The sequence below is a fragment of the Salvelinus fontinalis genome, chromosome 2, assembly GCF_029448725.1.
Source record: "Salvelinus fontinalis isolate EN_2023a chromosome 2, ASM2944872v1, whole genome shotgun sequence".
NCBI lineage: Eukaryota > Metazoa > Chordata > Actinopteri > Salmoniformes > Salmonidae > Salvelinus > Salvelinus fontinalis.
The window spans coordinates 19,055,031-19,076,262 of NC_074666.1; the positions used below are offsets into that span (position 1 = coordinate 19,055,031).

At 45.7% G+C, this 21,232-nt stretch overlaps 1 protein-coding gene across 2 annotated transcripts in view; it reads left to right on the top strand.

Moving 5' to 3' along the window:
* LOC129813528 (tetratricopeptide repeat protein 28-like) overlaps positions 1-21,232 on the top strand; it is a 115,605-nt gene that overhangs the window by 51,613 nt on the left and 42,760 nt on the right. Inside the window, exon 1 of one of the 2 annotated variants that reach the window (XM_055865825.1) lies at positions 14,843-15,547. The exons of the other annotated variant lie outside the window; for it this stretch is intronic. Within the exon in view, the coding sequence (XP_055721800.1) occupies positions 15,521-15,547 (27 nt within the window). The 5' untranslated portion in view covers positions 14,843-15,520. Of the gene's footprint in view, positions 1-14,842; positions 15,548-21,232 lie in introns of those variants that run through there. 2 annotated transcript variants of the gene reach the window in all.

The window sequence follows — 21,232 nt, forward strand, 5'->3', positions numbered from 1 at the left end:
CCTGGGAATATTGAAGACTCAATAAAAAAAAAAAAAATGAAGACTCAACCACCAGCTTTCATATGTTCTCATGTTCTGAGCAAGGAACTTAAACGTTAGCTTTTTTACATGGCACATATTGCACTTTTACTTTCTTCTCCAACACTGTGTTTTTGCATTATTTAAACCAAATTGAACATGTTTCATTATTTATTTGAGGCTAAATTTATTTTATTGATGTATTATATTAAGTTAAAATAAGTGTTCATTCAATATTGTTGTAATTGTCATTATTACAAATACATTTTAAAAATCTGCCGATTAATCGGTATCGGGGTTTTTTGGTCCTCCAATAATCGGTATCGGTATCGGCGTTGAAAAATCATAGTCGGTCGACCTCTAATCATTACGCTCTTAAGTAGATAAATAACAATGGATTGGATTTGTATAGAGCTTTTTCCAGGTGTTTGAAATGCTCTACTACTCACCTTAACCACCCCCTTCTGAACACTTCCTAATTGCTATCTATTTTATATTCATATCAACACAACAGGAGCCATCTCTCTTTCTCTCCCCTAAGGTGTTCACCTTTCACACAACTAACTCAATCTCAAGTTTTCCACCTAAACACCTAATTGACATTGTCAGCAGTCTTGCATAATGCAAATGACATGTGTTTTAGTCCCAGACCTCTTATTGGAGCACCGCTGCTCATTTACATGTTACATACACAGCACATTCTCCAGTTTTAAATAATCAATGAGAGTTTTACAGTTAATACTGGTCCAGTCTATACGGGTCCTTTTCGGTGTTCAATTAATACACTGCTTAGTGTAAAGCCTTATTTGCATATTTCCCAGAGTGCCTTGCATTTCGAGTGAATTGTAGAGTTACCACCCATAACAGTATTTGTAACAGAGACATGGTTATTGCATTCATCTATTTTCAGTTCTGTGGCCTTCACCAAATGAGATCCTAAGTGAATATGTTATCATAAAAATGTAATTATTTAAATCAATACAACACATATTTCATAAGGGGGGTCTAGTTTTACCCTAATACACTGGCCTGAAACTCATGTTTTACAGGCAAAATCAGGCCTGCAAGTCACATTAAGCTGGCTTGCAAAGTGATGTGTAATTCCTTTTGGTATCCAGCCAGAGTAGGGATATCCAACATCTGGAATTTTCCTTCACCCACATTCACCCGCAACCTGCATTCAGAATGACTGCCGGGTTGCATTCAGAATGACTGCCGGGTTGCATTCAGAATGACTGCCGGGTTGCATTCAGAATGACTGCCGGGTTGCATTCAGAATGACTGCCGGGTTGCATTCAGAATGACTGCCGGGTTGGGAAGACTAATACATGAGACTACATAAAGCAGGAGTCGGCAACCTTTTTTGTGTAGAGTGCCAATTTTCTATTTATCCTACCATTTCTAACAATCTGCGTGACAGTTATTATTTTCATATGTTCATTACAACTAATTGTGTCTATTGAATATCTAATTGCCCACAAACTGAATAATTCCATAGCTCTCTAAACAGAGGTGCTGTCCATTAGCACCACGGGCTTGATCTTGGAACACAGATTCTCTTGGTGAACGGTACAGTGACATTTAACCATAGGGTGGCCAATCTTATCTTCAATCAGCTTTGCGAATCCTTTATGTTTCCCAAACATAGCGGGGGCACCTTCAGTTGTATTAGCGAATATGTTTTTAATTTTGGCACCTCTCTCCTCAAAATGATCTGTGAAAGCTTTTGATTCATCTTCTCCTTTAGTAGAAGCATGCATGGGTTTTGGACAAAGCAGCTCCTCACGTACCTGCTCTGAGTTACAGTATCTTATAGACAAAGCAGCTCCTCACGTACCTGCTCTGAGTCACAGTATCTTATAGACAAAGCAGCTCCTCACGTACCTGCTCTGAGTCACAGTATCTTATAGACAAAGCAGCTCCTCACGTACCTGCTCTGAGTCACAGTATCTTATAGACAAAGCAGCTCCTCACATACCTGCTCTGAGTCACAGTATCTTATAGACAAAGCAGCTCCTCACGTACCTGCTCTGAGTCACAGTATTATATAGTCAAAGCAGCTCCTCACGTACCTGCTCTGAGTCACAGTATCTTATAGACAAAGCAGCTCCTCACGTACCTGCTCTGAGTCACAGTATCTTATAGTCAAAGCAGCTCCCCACGTACCTGCTCTGAGTCACAGTATCTTATAGACAAAGCAGCTCCTCACGTACCTGCTCTGAGTCACAGTATCTTATAGACAAAGCAGCTCCTCACGTACCTGCTCTGAGTCACAGTATCTTATAGTCAAAGCAGCTCCCCACGTACCTGCTCTGAGTCACAGTATCTTATAGACAAAGCAGCTCCTCACGTACCTGCTCTGAGTCACAGTATCTTATAGACAAAGCAGCTCCTCATGTACCACCTCTGAGTCACAGTATCTTATAGACAAAGCAGCTCCTCACGTACCTGCTCTGAGTCACAGTATCTTATAGACAAAGCAGCTCCTCACGTACCTGCTCTGAGTCACAGTATTATATAGTCAAAGCAGCTCCCCACGTACCTGCTCTGAGTCACAGTATCTTATAGACAAAGCAGCTCCTCACGCACCTGCTCTGAGTCACAGTATCTTATAGACAAAGCAGCTCCTCACGTACCTGCTCTGAGTCACAGTATCTTATAGACAAAGCAGCTCCTCACGTACCTGCTCTGAGTCACAGTATCTTATAGACAAAGCAGCTCCTCACATACCACCTCTGAGTCACAGTATCTTATAGACAAAGCAGCTCCTCACGTACCTGCTCTGAGTCACAGTATTATATAGTCAAAGCAGCTCCTCACGTACCTGCTCTGAGTCACAGTATCTTATAGACAAAGCAGCTCCTCATGTACCACCTCTGAGTCACAGTATCTTATAGACAAAGCAGCTCCTCACGTACCTGCTCTGAGTCACAGTATCTTATAGACAAAGCAGCTCCTCACGTACCTGCTCTGAGTCACAGTATTATATAGTCAAAGCAGCTCCCCACGTACCTGCTCTGAGTCACAGTATCTTATAGACAAAGCAGCTCCTCACGCACCTGCTCTGAGTCACAGTATCTTATAGACAAAGCAGCTCCTCACGTACCTGCTCTGAGTCACAGTATCTTATAGACAAAGCAGCTCCTCACGTACCTGCTCTGAGTCACAGTATCTTATAGACAAAGCAGCTCCTCACATACCACCTCTGAGTCACAGTATCTTATAGACAAAGCAGCTCCTCATGTACCACCTCTGAGTCACAGTATCTTATAGACAAAGCAGCTCCCCACGTACCTGCTCTGAGTCACAGTATCTTATAGACAAAGCAGCTCCTCGCGAACCTGCTCTGAGTCACAGTATCTTATAGACAAAGCGGCTCCTCACATACCTGCTCTGAGTCACAGTATCTTGCAACAACTGCCAGATGTGGAATGTCATTCACATCCACACTCTCATCAAGAGCCACACTAAACACAGGTGCATCTTTTCATGCTACAGTTTGCTGCTCCTTGACATTTTCAACCATCTCGGTATTGGGCCTTTCAACAGCTGTGGTTCTCGCTTTTAGTTTTGCACTGATGCCCCAATCTATCCACGGTTTCTGGTTAGGGTAGGTTTTAATAGTCACAGTAGGTACAACATCTCCTATACACAACTCACTTACCGAATCAGCGTATAAGTCAATATTATTCTCTGAGGTTACCCGGAACATATCCTAGTCCGCGTGATCAAAACAATCTTGAAGCGTGGATTCCAATTGGTCAGACCAGTGTTGAATAGTCCTTAGCACGGGTACTTCCTGTTTGAGTTTCTGCCTATAGGAAGGGAGGAGGAAAATGGATTCGTGGTCAGATTTGCCAAAAGGAGGGCGGTTGAGGGCCTTGTATGCATCGCAGTTAGAGTAACAGTGGTTGTCACGACTTCCGCCGAAGTCGGCTCCCCTCCTTGTCCGGGCGGCATTCGGCGGTCGACGTCACCGGCCTTCTAGCCATCACCGTTCCATTTTTCATTGTTCCATTTGTTTTGTCTTGTTTCCCACACACCTGGTTTACATTCCCTAATTACCCTGCATATTTATATTTCTCTGTTCCCCCATGTCTTTGTGTGGAATTGTTTTTGTTATGTGTTTAGTGTTACGCGCCAGACTGGTTGTTCCCCGAGTATCGTGTTTTGACCCGTAGTATGTTTATTGTCATACATTTGTATTATTGTGAGTGTTTTCGCGCTTATTCACTTTTGCCATTGGCTGGAGGTTTTTCACGCAGTTGCGTCTGTCTTTTGTGCTTCTGCCAAATAAAGTGTGCCTGATCACAACTCTCTGCTCTCCTGCACCTGACTTCGTACCAGTAGCGCACAAACTTGACAGTGGTCCAGTGTTTTTCCAGCGCGAGTGCTACAGTCGATATGCTGATAGAATTTAGGTAGTCTTGTTCTCAAATTTGCTTTGTTAAAATCCCCAGCTACAATAAATGCAGCCTCAGCATACATAGTTTCCAGTTTGCATAAAGTCCAGTGAAGTTCCTTGAGGGACATGGTGATATCGGCTTGAGGGGGGATATACACGGCTGTGACAATAACCAAAGAGAATTCTCTTGTGAGATAATATGGTCGGCATTTTATTGTGACGAATTCTAGGTCAGGTGAACAAAAGGACTTGAGTTCCTGTATATTGTTACAATTACACCATGAGTTGTTAATCATGAAACATACACCCCCACCCTTCTTCTTCCCGGGGAGATGTTTATTCCTGTTGGCGCTATGCACCGAGAATCCAGGTGGCTGTACCAACTCTGACAGCATATCCCGAGAGAGCCATGTTTCCATGAAACAGAGTGTGTTATAATCTCTGATGTCTCTCTGGAAAGAAACCCTTGCCCTGATTTCGTCGACCTTGTTATCTAGGGACTGGACATTAGCGAGTAATATACTCGGAAGCGGTGGGTGGTGTGCGCACCTCCTAAATCTGACCAGAAGGCCGCTCCGTCTCCCTCTTCTCTGGCGGCGTTGTTTTTGGTCGGCCTCTGGAATCAGTTCAAATGCCCTGGGTGGTGCGGACAAAGGATTCGCTTCGGGAAAGCCGTATTCCTGGTCATAGTGCTGTTGTTGACGTCGCTCTGATATCCAATAGTTCTTCCCGGCTGTATGTAATAACACTTAAGATTTTCTGGGCCAACAATGGAAGAAAGAATACATTTAAAAATGTAAAAAATACTGCAAAGTTTCCTAAGGACTAGAAGTGAGGCAGCCCTCTCCCCCGATTGCTCCGGGCGGCCATCTCTAGGAAGAGTCCTGGTGGTTCCAAACTTCTTACATTTAAGAATGATTGAGGCCACTGTTTTCTTGGGGACCTGCAATGCTGCAGAAATGTTTTGGTACCCTTCCCCAGATCTGTGCCTCGACATAATCCTGTCTCGGAGCTCTACAGACAATTCCTTCAACATCATGGCTTGGTTTTTGCGCTGAGATGCACTGTCAACTGTGGGACAGGTGTGTGCCTTTCCAAGTCATGTCCAATCAATTGGATTTACCACCGGTGGACTTCAATCAAGTTGTAGAAACATCTCAAGGATGATCAATGGAAACAGGACGCACTTGAGCTCAATTTTGAGGTTCAGAGTAAAGGGTCTGAATACTTATGTAAATAAGGCATTTCAGTGTTTTATTTTTAATAAATTAGCAAACATTTCAAAAAACCTGTTTTCACTTTGTCACTATGGGGTATTGTGTGTAGATTGATTGATAAGGACATTTAAAAAATGTCTATCAATTTTAGAATAAGCCTGTAATGTAACAAAATGTGGAAAAAGTCAAGGGGTCTGAATACTTTCCGAATGCACCGTACCACTGTACCTTGGGAACTACAACATAGTAGTGAACAACAATGCAATTTCGTGTGTGTTATGGTTATGGAAAATGTGTGTTATGGTTTAACACTGGTCATCAATACCTACACTGGGGTTATTTTACACCAATGATTGTTAATTTACCACTTCCGGAGTTAATTTAACACCTGAATCAATACTATAAATTTTACACTGAAAAATCAACACTAGGTAACACTGGCCAATTTGCTGTGTACTAACACGCGGCCTTGAGACATGCCAAGGATCTGTGTGTGTGTCTGTGTGTGTGTGTATACTTGTAGAATACAATACTGTACACGCACTGGTTCTATACTGTCTGTCCCAGCATTCCACTCTCACGATTCTGTAACGATCGTCGTAATCCTCCTCCTCGGACGAGGAGGAGAGGCGAGAAGGATCAGACCAATATGCGGAGTGGTTTGTGTCCATGATTATTTAATGAATCGAAACTGAACACGAAACAAAAATAACATAAAACAACCGACAAACAGTCCCGTGTGGCACGAATGCAGACACGCGATACAACCACCCACAAAACACACGTGAAACCCCGGCTGCCTTAGTATGATTCTCAATCAGGGACAAACGATCTACAGCTGCCTCTGACTGAGAATCATACCAGGCCGAACACAAAAACCCCAACATAGAAAAACACACATAGACCAACCCACCCAACTCACGCCCTGACCAACTAAATAAATACAAGAAAAAAGGAAAACAGGTCAGGAACGTGACAGATTCACTACACAGACATCTCACTTTGATAAAACAAGGATCTCTCTGACTCGCCTGCCACTTTCTCCCTCTGTGTCTCACCCCTTTTCTTACTTTCTCACCCCTCTCTTTCCTCTCTCCATCTCCGAGCCTAAGGGGCTGTCGTTGCTTGCCCATTACCATGGAAACGTATATGAATTTTCCTCTTCCCCCTCCTCCTTTCTCCTTTCTCCTCTCCTCTCATTTGTAATGTGATATGTGCTATCACAGGTCACTTTAGGGATTTCTCTTCCGACAAACACTGTTTTATTTCATGCTTCGTTTAATGCATTTCAACCCCACTTGACACATCAGCCTCGCTCTTAGTGGTTGTGAACGCACCTTCTGTGGAAGCAGCAGCTGTGTGCGTGGGTTTAATAAAGAGCTATGTCTCTGTTATTCTTGAACGCACTTTCTGAACACTTAATTTCCGCTTTAATTTTCCTGGCCAGAACTGGAGGCTTCAAATGGCCCAGGGGGTTACATAGAGCATGAAATACCAGGGTTGAAGGTTTGATTCTCATATTAGCCACAATACTGACTATATTCGTCATCTTTAATTGGGTGTGTATTTCTCTCTGGTCGAAAGTGATGGAGAGGGAGAGAGATGGAGGGGAGGAGATACAGAAGCCACCATCTCACACACACCCACACACAAGAGCATTACATCATCACAATTCCCAGTCTTGACCTTCTGCTCTGTGTGTTCCTCTGATTCATCAGTCTTTCATCCTCTGTTTGGACCATGTACACATAAACATCACACAGAGAAAGAGAGAGAGGAAGAACCTGAGTGATCTGCAACAAAACAAGTTATTTTGTCTCTGTCATTGATAACAGTTTCTGACCTGCCACTGTAGTCCCTGTCATTATGGTGTGTGTGTTATATGAAGTGCCAGCACATTAAATATTTTGTGTCCACATCGACAGCACACCAAACATTTTGTTACATCCCTTTTCAATCTCTCTCCCTCTCTCTTGTCTTGAGCTGTCATGTTCTGTCCATCCCACCCAGGGCTTCTCTTCACACGCTGACAGCTCCGATCAAACCACAGCTTCTCTACACCACAAACGAGTGTGTGTGTGTGTACAGGTGTTTGCCCCCCATGCTCACCTTAACGTGGCATTTTCTCTTCACATCAATCTCCTACCAGCCCTAGCTATAGGCTCTGGCTCCCACTGCTAGCCCAGCCTAGCCAAGGACACATCACACTTACGAGAGAGAAAGTGTGTGTGTGACCAAAGAGCTTTTGAACACAACCAGTGAAATGAAATAATACTGAAAAAGAATAGAGTGAAGGAACCATGTGGTTGATCGCCCTAGGAGAGGAAAGGGGGATAGAGGGATTGTGGGATAGAGTGAGGAGAACTCTACACCTCTGTCTATCTTTCTGTCTGTTAGCGCAGGAGGTGGCCGGTCAGGCTGTTTGAAATGGGAGCTGAGGATAATATTATGACAATTTTACTGGGGATCAAGGCAGTTAGCCAGGCCCAGAAGCAGGTCAGGACAGACCTTAAGATCCCCAACCCTGTGTGTGTATATGTGTGTGTGTGAGAAGAGATAACCTACAGCCTGAGAAACAGGCGTCACATTACTGAGGGTTGGACGGTGTCTGGAGGGAGGGAGGAGTGTTTGAGAGAGAGAGAGAGAGAGAGAGAGAGAGAGAGAGAGAGAGAGAGAGAGAGACAGACAGACAGACAGACAGACAGACAGACAGACAGACAGACAGACAGACAGACAGACAGACAGAGAGATAGGGACAGAGACAGAGACAGAGAGGGGAGAGAGAAGGAGAGAGAGACAGAGACAGGAGAGAGAGAATGAGAGACAGAGACAGAGACAGAGACGGAGACAGAGAGGGGAGAGAGAAGGAGAGAGACAGAGACAGAGACAGAGAGGGGAGAGGGGAGAGAGAAGGAGAGATAGATGTGTTACACTGTGTTCATATGTGTATACAGTCTATAGTTAGTAGTGTGTGCATGTAGCTAATTGTATTGTATGTGAGAGAGAATGTGTCAGTGTATTGCGTGTGTGATGGCTGACAGGGTGCTAGGAGCCCATTGGGTATAATGAGAGCTGTTAATGAATGTGTCTCACCTATCTCTGAGACACAGAGCTACTATCTGCAGACAGCAGATCACACACACACACACACACACACACACACACACACACACACACACACACACACACACACACACACACACACACACACACACACACACACACACACACACACACACACACACACACACACACACACACACACACACACACACACACACACACACACTATCTGACTAGACACAAGAAGTAATCTGTGTGTTTCTAAGAATAACAGCTGCTTGTCAATCTCTCTCCGGCCCTTTTAATAGCTCCCCTTCCTCCCCCATTATGAAGATGGATTGTTCTGATATAATGCTAAAACCACCTCAACACCCTCTGGACTCTACCAAACTGACCCAGAGGGGCATGAATGGTCAAATCCAATGACCTTCCAGGACAGAAAAGGTTAAACTGATGATTCACCCCTCACAACTGTTGCGTGTGTGTTTCCACAATTTGTTCGAGAATTGAATCTGACAGACAGTCTGAGTTTTACCGGGTCCTGCATTTGGGTGTAGTGAGTGAGTGAGTGATTGAGTGATTGAGTGAGTGAGTGAGTGAGTGAGTGAGTGAGTGAGTGAGTGAGTGAGTGAGTGAGTGAGTGAGTGAGTGAGTTAGTGAGTGAGTATTCGTGTGTGTGTATTTGTATGAGTGTGTGTGAAAGCAATGTAAAGAACCACTTGCCCCATAAATAAATGGCCCCAGTCAGAGATTTATAGGGGAATTACCAGGGCTTAGCCACACATCCTTTCCCATGGAACACCCCTTTAATCCAATCAGCACTGAGCTGACCCCAGACCTCTAACCTCTGTTCTATCACCCATCTCTAGCTTCAAGCATCTGGTTGTCAATTACAAATGACTACACCACTGATCGTCTGCATAGCCTCTCTGCAATGCCGCGTTCAAAACAACTGGAAACTCGGAAATCTCCAACTTCTGACTTTAGTGCGTTCAAGACAACTGAGAACTCTGGGGAAAAAACAAGCTCTGACTAGTCATATCCAACTTGGAATTCCAAGTCCGAAACTCAGACTTTCCGACCTGAAGATCACTGACGTCATGACATGGCCTCGTTTTTTTCAGAGTTCCCAGTTGTCTTGAAAGCACCAATAGATCTGACAGAACTGGAGTAAGCAACCAATAATACCAATTCAATACTCTGTTCTACTCTTGTGCCTATTGGCTAGGGGTCAGTTTGCATTAAAGCATGACATGGGAGCTCTGGGCTAATGGTGCTTTCAAGACAACTGGGAAAACCTGTTGTTTTTCAACTCTTAATGATCAGCTATGAAAAGCCAACTGAAAATTATTCATGATTATTATTTGACCATGCTTGTCACTTATGAACATTTTTGAACATCTTGGCATAGTTCTGTTATAATCTCCACCCGGCACAGCCAGAAGAGGACTGGCCACCCCTCATAGCCTGGTTCCTCTCTAGGTTTCTTCCTAGGTTTTGGCCTTTCTAGGGAGTTTTTCCTAGCCACCATGCTTCTACACCTGCATTCTAGCTGTTTGGGGTTTTAGGCTGGGTTTCTGTACAGCACTTCGAGATATTATCTGATGTACGAAGGGCTATATAAAATAAAATTGATTGATTGATTGATTGATTGAACTCTGAAAAAAAACTAGGTCAAATCACAACGTCAGTGATCTTCAGGTTGGAAAATCGTTTCTCTAGAAAGATGCCAGAGTTTCCAACTTGGAATTCCGAGTTGGATGACTGTTCAAAACGATTTTCCCCAGTAGGATGGTAGTACCTCGTTTTTTCCTGAGTTCCCTGTTGTTTTGAACACACCGAAGTCAGAGATAGCTTGGTATTCTGAGTGGAGAAACACGGTTTCCGTTCAATAAAATCTTTGCTACCCTTAAATACCATTACAGTTTCAATGACACCCTTCTAATGTACACAAACGTTGGCTACCATGTCAGTAATTGTCCTCTGCAAGGGTTGGGCTGATCAGAATCTTTGAGAGGTTGAAAGAGCATGCAGCTGTGGGTCCAGAATTACAGGTGTGTACCGCACAACGTTCTTCATCTTCTGCCAGACCCTGAAGCCAAGGTTGCCCAGGTGTTTGGCCACGTTGATCAGAGCGCCAGAGACAAGCGGAGGATCAGAAGGTAGAATCTCAGCTCTCATCTTGGTGATCTTGTAGCTTTGCAGTAATGCAGTGTCATCACCCGACAGCGTATTTCCCCCTCAAGGATTCTGTTGGACAGAGAAGACATCCCTTTACTAATTTCCTCCCATTTCTCCTTCATCCTTTTACTCTTCTCCTCCTCTTCCTCCCTCAGCTTGTTTGCTGGGCCTTCACCCCGATGTGAGATGCCATTTTCTCCTAGGTGAGTTTGGCCTTGTCGAAGACAGCCATTTGATACTGTAGGGCCTTCAGTGATGTTCTAAGCTCCTCCCTCCTCTGGGTAGCAGCCTTCTCCACGGAGCAGAAACTGTGGCCTACAGTACATGCTCAGGCACACACAACACACACTCCACACACACAACACACACTCACACTCCTGGCAGAACAAGCCTAGCTTCTGGATGTGGCGGCCACACACAGTGTGTAGGCCCTTGGAAGTGTGTTTGGGGTGTTGGAGCCTGTGAGGGTTCTCCATTTGAGTTGTCCTCTGTAGTTTCTTTTTGGACGGCTGCCGTCCCTGCGCTGCTTCTCCCTTCACGGGGTGTCACATGCTTTCCGCAGGGCTAGGCTGGCAGGGGGCTTGTCCCCGGGCAACCTCTGTCTACAGACAAAGCAGTCCTGGGTCCCTCCCTGTTTCCAGGTGGCCTCCAGGCAGGTCCTGCAGAAGCTATGGCTGCAGTAGAGGTTGACGGGGTCTGTGAAGATCTCACAGCTGATGGGACATGACAGGTCATCCTCAAGGGCTGAGAGACAGGCTGCCATCCTCTCTGAACAACTGGAGAGAGAATGAGAGAGCCAGTGTCAATGAATCAGGGCTGAACAGTGTGACCATTTTACTTGCATATGTGCCTAAATATTTAGCTGTGCAACCTGGAATTTTTATTTAGGAGCACCGGTGTGCCTAGAATGAAGTATTCTAGCTTTAGTAACTAAAATATTTTTCATTGTGCTCCTAAATGTCTTTGTGTGTCTGACATTTTCCAATTTATGTTCCTTGTAAAAAAGGTCAGCGTAGAGCCCTGTGAATGATAGTGTGCCTCGCGCCCGGGTATGGGCGAGGGGACGGACGTCAAGTTATACTGTTACATATACACCACACAGGATGCTCTACAACTGTGTAGCTCAGTTGATAGAGCATGGTGCTTGCAGCACCAGGGTTGTGGGTTTGATTCCCACGGGGACCAGTATGAAACAAAAGTATGAAAATATATGCACTCACTATTGTAAGTCGCTCTGGATAAGAGCATCTTCTAAAATGTTCCATTGGAAATTAATGTACTTCTGGTGTAGCAAAGATCCTGTCAGTCTGATCGAGGCATGACGTGTCATTCACATTACCCATAAGCACTCTGTTATGTTGTGCCGGATGTCATGCATTTCAATGGGGAAGTCCACAACAGAGTGGAATCGCAACACCCCCTTGCAGTTGAAGGCTCTGTTGCCAGATGGACTCGGCATACTTAGAAATGTCCAGCCAGAGTCTGTTGAAGAACAGGAAGTTACCAAAAGATCTGCTTTTCGGCCAATGGTGTTAAAGGTCAATTGTAATTATTTAGTCTCTATGGACTATTTGTTGCCTTACCTTTCTACTCTTCTACATATGCACACACTGTACATAGATTTTTCTATTGTGTTATTGACTGTACGTTTGTTTATGTGTAACTCTTGTGTTGTTGTTTTTGTCACACTGCTTTGCATAATCTTGGCCAGGTTGCAGTTGTAAATGAGAACTTGTTCTCCCCTCAATGTTAGTGGTGGCTGTTTAACAGTCTGACGGCCTTGAAATAGAAGCTGTTTTTCAGTCTCTCGGTCCCTGCTTTGATGCACCTGTACTGACCTCGCCTTCTGGATGATAGCGGGGTGAACAGGCAGTGGCTCGGGTGGTTGTTGTCCTTGATGATCTTTTGGGCCTTCCTTTGACATCGGGTGGTATAGGTGTCCTGGAGGGCAGGTAGTTTGCCTCCCGTGATGCGTTGTGCAGACCTCACTACCCACTGGAGAGCCTTACGGTTGTGGGCGGAGCAGTTGCCGTACCAGGCGGTGATACAGCCGATGGCCCTCACCTCCTCCCTGTAGGCCGTCTCGTCGTTGTTGGTAATCAAGCCTACCACTGTAGTGTCGTCTGCAAACTTGATGATTGAGTTGGAGGTTACCTACCCTCACCACCTGGGGCGGCCCGTCAGGAAGTCCAGGATCCAGTTGCACAGGGCGGGGTCGACACCCAGGGTCCCATCTACTCATTTGTTTTTATGAGCATATACCCACATGGGTGATTGAAAGATGACCGAGGTCCACACTCCAGTCCAGTTGGAGGCAGTATGGGTTTCGTCCTGTCCCCAAATTAATATACACTAAACAAAAATATAAAAGCAACACCGAACAATTTCAAAGATTTTACTGAGGTACTGTTCATATAAGGAAATCAGTGAATTTAAATCAATTCAGTAGGCCCTAATCTTTAGATTTCACATTTTATACTTAAAAAGTAAAAGTAGGGGCATGGATCAGAAAACCAGTCAGTATCTGGTGTGACCACCATTTGTTCATGCAGCGCGACACATCTCCTTCGCATAGAGTTGATCAGGCTGTTGATGGTGGCCTGTGGAATGTTGTCCCACTCCCCTTCAATGGCTCTGCGAAGTTGCTGGATATTGGCGGGAACTGGAACACATTGTCGTACATGCAATCCAGAGCATCCCAAACATGCTCAATGGGTGACATGTTTGATGACTATGCAGGTCATGAAAGAACTGGGACATTTTCAGTTTCCAGGAATTGTGTACAGATCCTTGCGACATGGGGCTGTGCATTATCATGTTGTAACATGAGGGGATGGCGGCGAATGAATGGCATGACAAAGGGTCTCAGGATCTCGTCACAGTGTCCCTGTGCATTCAAATTGCCATTGATAAAATGCAATTGTGTTCGTTGGCCATAGCTTATACCTGCCTATACCATAACCCCACTGCCACCATGGGACACTCTGTTCACAATGTTGACGTCAGCAAACCACTCACCTACACAACGCTATACACACTGTCTGCCATCTGCCCGGTACAGTTGAAACCGGGATTCATCCATGAAGAGCACACTTCTCCAACGTGCCAGTGGCCATCAAAAGTGCCCACTGAAGTCGGTTACAACGGCGAACTACAGTCCGTTCAAGACCATGGTGAGAACGACAAGCACGCAGATTACCTGAGACTGTTTCTGACAGTTTGTGCAGAAATTCTTCGGTTGTGGAAACCCACAGTTTCATCAGCGGTCCGAGTGGCTGGTCTCAGAGGATCCCGGCAGGTGAAGAAGCCGGATGTGGAGGCCCTGGGCTGGTGTGGTTACATGTCTGCGGTTGTGAGGCCGGTTGGACGTACTGGCAAATTCTCTAAAATGACATTGGACGTGGCTTATGGCAACAGCTCATTCCTGCAGTCAGCATGCCGATTGCACGCTCTCTCAAACTTGAGACGTCTGTGGCGTTGGGTTGTGTGACAAAACTGCACATTTTAGATTGGCCTTTTATTGTCCCAGCACAAGGTGCACCTGTGTAATGATCGTGCTGTTTAATGAGCTTCTTGATATGCCACACCTGTCAGGTGGATGGATTATCTTGGCAAATGGGAATGATTACTCACAGGGAGGTAAACAAATTTGTGCACACAATTTGAGAGAAATATGCTTTTTGTGTGTATGAAAAATGTCTGCAATCTCTTATTTGGTTTGGTCATCGTGTTAAGGCAGGGATGGAGACGAGACAGTTTTAGAAAGCAGCGCAGAGACTAAAACTCTGGAACTGGCTCATGTCATACATTGTATGGAAGAGATAACGAGGAAGGAAATAAAAGGTTGACAATGGATCCTGAGCATTGATAGATAGCCGAATTGGGACGGCTCTATGACCCTGTGGAATGCGATCTTGCTCTCTCGCGCAGTCTCGCACACACATAGTGGTGTTGAAGAGTGGAGAGCGCGCGGCGGGGAAATTCATTCTCGTACGCTACTCCAGTCTCCAGATCAGTGGTTAGGCTATTGAGCCCTCTTATTCCAGCTACCCATATTCTAAATGACATTCCATGGATTTTTTTTAAAGTTTTTTTTTTTACGCATGCAGTGACGCTCTCTTCTTTCTCTCTCTCTGTTTTTCTTTGTATAGGCTATCTCACGCTGTTGTCTGGAGTTATTTTGTGGATTTACTTCCTTCTGTTGGAATTCTGCGTTGCAAGTTTTGCAGCCAGGGAGAGGTGAATCTTGACTGCGAGACGTAGCCTATGGCATTATTTCAGGGTTGTGGTCGCACCTACGTGCTACATCCATCCACTCAGCAACCACCCAGACTACCCAGCGATTGCCCAGTGTCGCGTGTACAAGGTGAACTATAGGCTGTTTCAGCCGAAGAATACGTTTTCTCTCTATCACCCGTAGACTGACCTCGATTAACGTTTTAATTAACGTTTGCTTTGACGGAGACCCCCAGGTGGCTGTCACTCCCCCGGTGTGAGCCCAGTCCTCTGCTGAACAGAGAGGGTTTAGGCGGCAGCACTGAGCCCTGAGGCTCGGAGGGCAGTATGATGACTGACTTCCAGTTCCCATCCACAAGCTGATTAACACTTTGATGCTGGACTTTTCTGGTTTACAAATATGATGAAATGGCAGCCCCGGAAGAAGGTAAGGGATTTAGGGCTTCTTTCTAGATGCTCATATAGGCTACACGTTGACTTGCAATGCACAATTTAACATTGGATCATGGCATGGGGGTTGTGTCATGTATTGTCTTTGTGTTCTGCCAGAAGTTGAGCGTCCAGTCCAGTGCAGTCCATACATGGCGATTCGCAGTGCTTGACTTGGACTGAAATAGGTGCCGGTACTGTTTACATTTAGTTGCACAATACTTTTGAGCGAATATTCTTTAAGGGGAACAGGAGCTCAAGCAGTAGAACATTTGAAGTGCTGCTACTCAGCTCCGGTGAGCTCCTGCCCAAGTTGAACACTGGCGATTCACATAAAGGCTACTAGCCTTAAATCACACACACACAATCTATCTCTCTCTCTCACACCAAGTGGTAATAGGAGGGACACACATACACATGAGAGAGAGAAGAGAGAGAGAGGGGGAGAGAGAGATCAGTGTATAATCCTCAGTAAACAATGATTTACCCTGGTATATATCAAAATGAGGAGAGGAGAAGAGAATAGTGAGAGGAGAGGAGAAGAGTTCATAATTTAAATGGTCTCTAATGTATGTAATGCTTATCTATCTCTCTGGAGGTATATAGTACTGTGTAAATGACCAGGTGTTGTATGTAATGCTTATCTATCTCTCTGGAGTTATAGTACTGTGTAAATGACCAGGTGTTGTATGTAATGCTTATCTATCTCTCTGGAGTTATAGTACTGTGTAAATGACCAGGTGTTGTATGTAATGCTTTTCTATCTCTCTGGAGGTATAGTACTGTGTAAATGACCAGGTGTTGTATGTAATGCTTTTCTATCTCTCTGGAGGTATAGTACTGTGTAAATGACCAGGTGTTGTATGTAATGCTTATATATCTCTCTGGAGGTATAGTACTGTGTAAATGACCAGGTGTTGTATGTAATGCTTATCTATCTCTCTGGAGGTATATAGTACTGTGTAAATGACCAGGTGTTGTATGTAATGCTTTTCTATCTCTCTGGAGGTATAGTACTGTGTATATGACCAGGTGTTGTATGTAATGCGTATCTATCTCTCTGGAGGTATATAGTACTGTGTAAATGACCAGGTGTTGTACCTAATGCTTATATATCTCTCTGGAGGTATAGTACTGTGTAAATGACCAGGTGTTGTATGTAATGCTTATATATCTCTCTGGAGGTATAGTACTGTGTATATGACCAGGTATGTGATGTGATGATGTATAAATAACTCCTGAATTGTCCTCATTAGTAAATGAGTAATGACTGTTTATGCCCTATCTGTGTCCTTTGTGTCCTGTGTGTCCTTTGTGTCCTGTGTGTACAGTTTATTAGTATTGTTACTATGACTAAAACACCCACACACCAGGACCTAGGACTAGAGTAGTGTTGAAAGTGTTGATTGATGATTAGTTGAATTAGTTGTATTAGTGCTGAAAACAAAATCCTGCACAGCTTGTATCTCTCCAGAACTGGTTGTTATGAATACATTTTATGTTTATCCTAGCTTCAGAAGCAGTGTGTGTGTGTGTGTGTGTGTGTGTGTGTGTGTGTGTGTGTGTGTGTGTGTGTGTGTGTGTGTGTGTGTGTGTGTGTGTGTGTGTGTGTGTGTGTGTGTGTGTGTGTGTGTGTGTGTGTGTGTGTGCATTCAGTGGTGCATTAGATATTCATCTTGTGCGTTGACAGTCCTGATTGTGTGTGTGTGTCTCATCCAAGTGTGTGTGTGTCTCATTCAAGTGTGTGTGTGTGTGTGTCTCATCCAAGTGTGTGTGTGTGTGTGTGTGTGTGTGTGTGTGTGTGTGTGTGTGTGTCTCATTCAAGTGTGTGTGTGTCTCATCCAAGTGTGTGTGAGTCTCATCCAAGTGTGTGTGTGTCTCATCCAAGTGCGTGTGTGTATCTCATCCAAGTGTGTGTGTGTGTGTGTCTCATCCAAGTGTGTGTGTGTGTGTGTCTCATCCAAGTGTGTGTGTGTGTCTCTCTCTCTCTCTCTCTCTCTCCCCCTCTGTCTCTCTCTCTCTCTCTCTCTCTCTCTCTCTGTCTCTCTCTCTCTCTCTCTCTGTCTCTCTCTCTCTCTCTCCCTCCCTTTTCTTGTTCCCCACTCAGTGGGGTTGTGACTAACAATATTCCCTGATATAATGTGTTTACTTACAATACAGCTAAGCCTCTTAAAAACATACCTCATCCCTCCCTCACCTACTCTCCTCACCAGAAAGAGTGCTGTATACGTCCCTGTCGCTAATGGGATTAAAACAATAACCACTGCATTGGGGCACTAACCTATGACAGAGTAATGCTTTAGCTACAACAATTTTACAATAGTCCAGATCTCATGCTAAAGTTGCAGATAGAACCAGTGTGTGTTGCTAAACATCTACAGGACATAACTCTGTGTGTGGACAGTAAATGAGTCAATGTATTAAAGCCAAAGTGTGTGTGTCTCTCTTTCTCCGCTGTTTCATTTCAAGCCAATCAGCCATGTAGATCCTCAAAGGAGATACTGTCAGTCAGTCACTGAGAACTATGTTATGTAACGTAGTCAATCCATGAGGTGATATTGTCATCTCTCTTTTTCTCTCCTGCCGTCTATATTCTCCTTTCTACCTTTCTCTTTTCTCTGAAGAGGAGCAGAAATCAAATAGTTTTTCTTTCATGTCGACCGAGTGTAGATGTACCATTTCTCACCCCAGCCATGAAAGTATGTGGTGGCTGTGTGGGTGCGAAGATGGAGAGAGCTTGTTCCTGTTTAGATGTTTTATTTAAATGAGCTCTGATCTCCGAGGCTGACAGTGATCTCTGGTGCTCATTAGTGTGTTGGCTCGCAACCCTGATGAACCCCTTGTGTCTGTGTGTGTGTGTGTGTGTGTGTGTGTGTGTGTGTGTGTGTGTGTGTGTGTGTGTGTGTGTGTGTGTGTGTACTCCATTAGTCAAATATGTAGGTGATTAGAGGCACCTGTGTGAACTAGAGGCTACAGACATCTCCTCTCCTCCTCTCTTCCTCTCCTCCTCTCTTCCTCTCTTCCTCTCCTCCTCTCTTCTCCTCTTCTCTTCCTCTCTTCTTCTCCTCTTCTCTTCCTCTCTTCTTCTCTTCCTCTCCTCCTCTCCTCCTCTCTTCCGGGACTATTAAGGACTGCTCTCTAAGAAGAACATTCTCAATCTCTTGAGAGTGTCGATGCAGTGATGAGGATAACGGAGAGTGGAGGAAGGGGGGGGGGGTTATTTAGCATGTCCATTGTACATGTGAAAAACCCTGGAGGTGCTTCTGGGACAATACTCCACTGTACCCTGTGTGTGTGAGATTTGACGATGGGTTGCAGTATAGACACACACACGTATACACTGCTCAAAAAAATAAAGGGAACACTTAAACAACACAATGTAACTCCAAGTCAGTCACACTTCTGTGAAATCAAACTGTCCACTTAGGAAGCAACACTGATTGACAATAAATTTCACATGCTGTTGTGCAAATGGAATAGACAAAAGGTGGAAATTATAGGCAATTAGCAAGACACCCCCAATAAAGCAGTGGTTCTGCAGGTGGTGACCACAGACCACTTCTCAGTTCCTATGCTTCCTGGCTGATGTTTTGGTCACTTTTGAATGCTGGCGGTGCTTTCACTCTAGTGGTAGCATGACAGCTCATCCAGGATGGCACATCAATGCGAGCTGTGTCAAGAAGGTTTGCTGTGTCTGTCAGCGTAGTGTCCAGAGCATGGAGGCGCTACCAGGAGACAGGCCAGTACATCAGGAGACGTGGAGGAGGCCGTAGGAGGGCAACAACCCAGCAGCAGGACCGCTACCTCCGCCTTTGTGCAAGGAGGAGCACTGCCAGAGCCCTGCAAAATGACCTCCAGCAGGCCACACAGTGTTGCTTCCTAAGTGGACAGTTTGATTTCACAGAAGTGTGATTGACTTGGAGTTACATTGTGTTGTTTAAGTGTTGCCTTTATTTTTTTGAGCAGTGTATATATATATACACATACACACACACAATATGGGACTCTATTAGCTCCCAGCATGTGGTCAGACACCGCTAGGTGTAAGAGCTGACGCTTTCCTCATCCTCGGACGAGGTGAGGAGAGAAGGATCTTCAGACCAATATGCGGAGTCAGGGAAATATGCCATCTTTATTTATTAATAACGAAAACTGATGGCAATACGAAACAAAACAAACACTTTCAAAATTTACAAAATAACAAAACGACGTACACGCAACCTGAACATAAACTTACATGGACAAACGTAAACTCACGAACAGGAACGGACATCGAAACATACGAACAGCCAAACAGCTCCAAAAGTGAATACATCGAACACAACGAAGACATCACAGGAGACAATCACCCACAAACACACAGTGATAATGCCCTACCTAAATATGACTCTTGATTAGAGGAAAATGCAAACCACCTGCCTCTAATCAAGAGCCATACCAGGCAAACCGAAACCAACATAGAAACAGGTAACATAGACTGCCCACCCAAAACACATGCCCTGACCAAAAACACATAAAAACTAACATAAATAGGTCAGGACTGTTACAGTACCCCCCCCCCAAGGTGCGAACGCCGGGCGCACCAGCACAAAGTCCAGGGGAGGGTCCGGGTGGGCAGTTGACCACGGTGGTGGCTCCGGTTCAGGACGCTGTCCCCGCACCACCATAGTCACTCCCCTCTTCTTTCTACCCCTTCCACTGACCACCCAAACATTAGCTTCCCCTAAATAAACAGCTAGCACCGGGACAAAGGGCAGCACCGGGACAAGGGGTAGCACCGGGACAAGGGGCAGCACCAGAACAAGGGGCAGCACCAGGATAAGGACCATCACTGGAATAAGGGGCAGCACCGGGACAAGGGGCAGCACCGGGACAAGGGGCAGCACCGGGACAAGGGGCAGCACCGGGACAAGGGGCAGCACCGGGACAAGGGGCAGCACCGGGACAAGGGGCAACACCGGGACAAGGGGCAACACCGGGACAAGGGGCAACACCGGGACAAGGGGCAGATCCCGGCTGAAGGACTCTGGCAGGTCCTGTTTGGACGGCTCTGGCAGGTCCATGCTGGCTGACGGCTCTCGACGCTCATGGCAGACTGACGGCTCTCGACGCTCATGGCAGGCTGACGGCTCTCGACGCTCATGGCAGGCTGACGGCTCTCGACGCTCATGGCAGGCTGACGGCTCTCGACGCTCATGGCAGGCTGACGGCTCTCGACGCTCATGGCAGGCTGACGGCTCTCGACGCTCATGGCGCTCTGACGGCTCTGGCTGCTCATGGCTCTCTGACGGCTCTGGCTGCTCATGGCTCACTGACGGCTCTGGCTGCTCATGGCTCACTGACGGCTCTGGCTGCTCATGGCTCTCTGACGGCTCTGGCTGCTCATGGCTCTCTGACGGCTCTGGCTGCTCATGGCTCGCTGGCGGCTCTGGCAGATCCTGTCTGGTTGGCGGCTCTGGCAGATCCTGTCTGGTTGGCGGCTCTGGCAGATCCTGTCTGGTTGGCGGCTCTGGCAGATCCTGTCTGGTTGGCGGCTCTGGCAGATCCTGTCTGGTTGGCGGCTCTGGCAGATCCTGTCTGGTTGGCGGCTCTGGCAGATCCTGTCTGGTTGGCGGCTCTGGCAGATCCTGTCTGGTTGGCGGCTCTGGCAGATCCTGTCTGTCTGACGGCTCTAGCGGCTCCT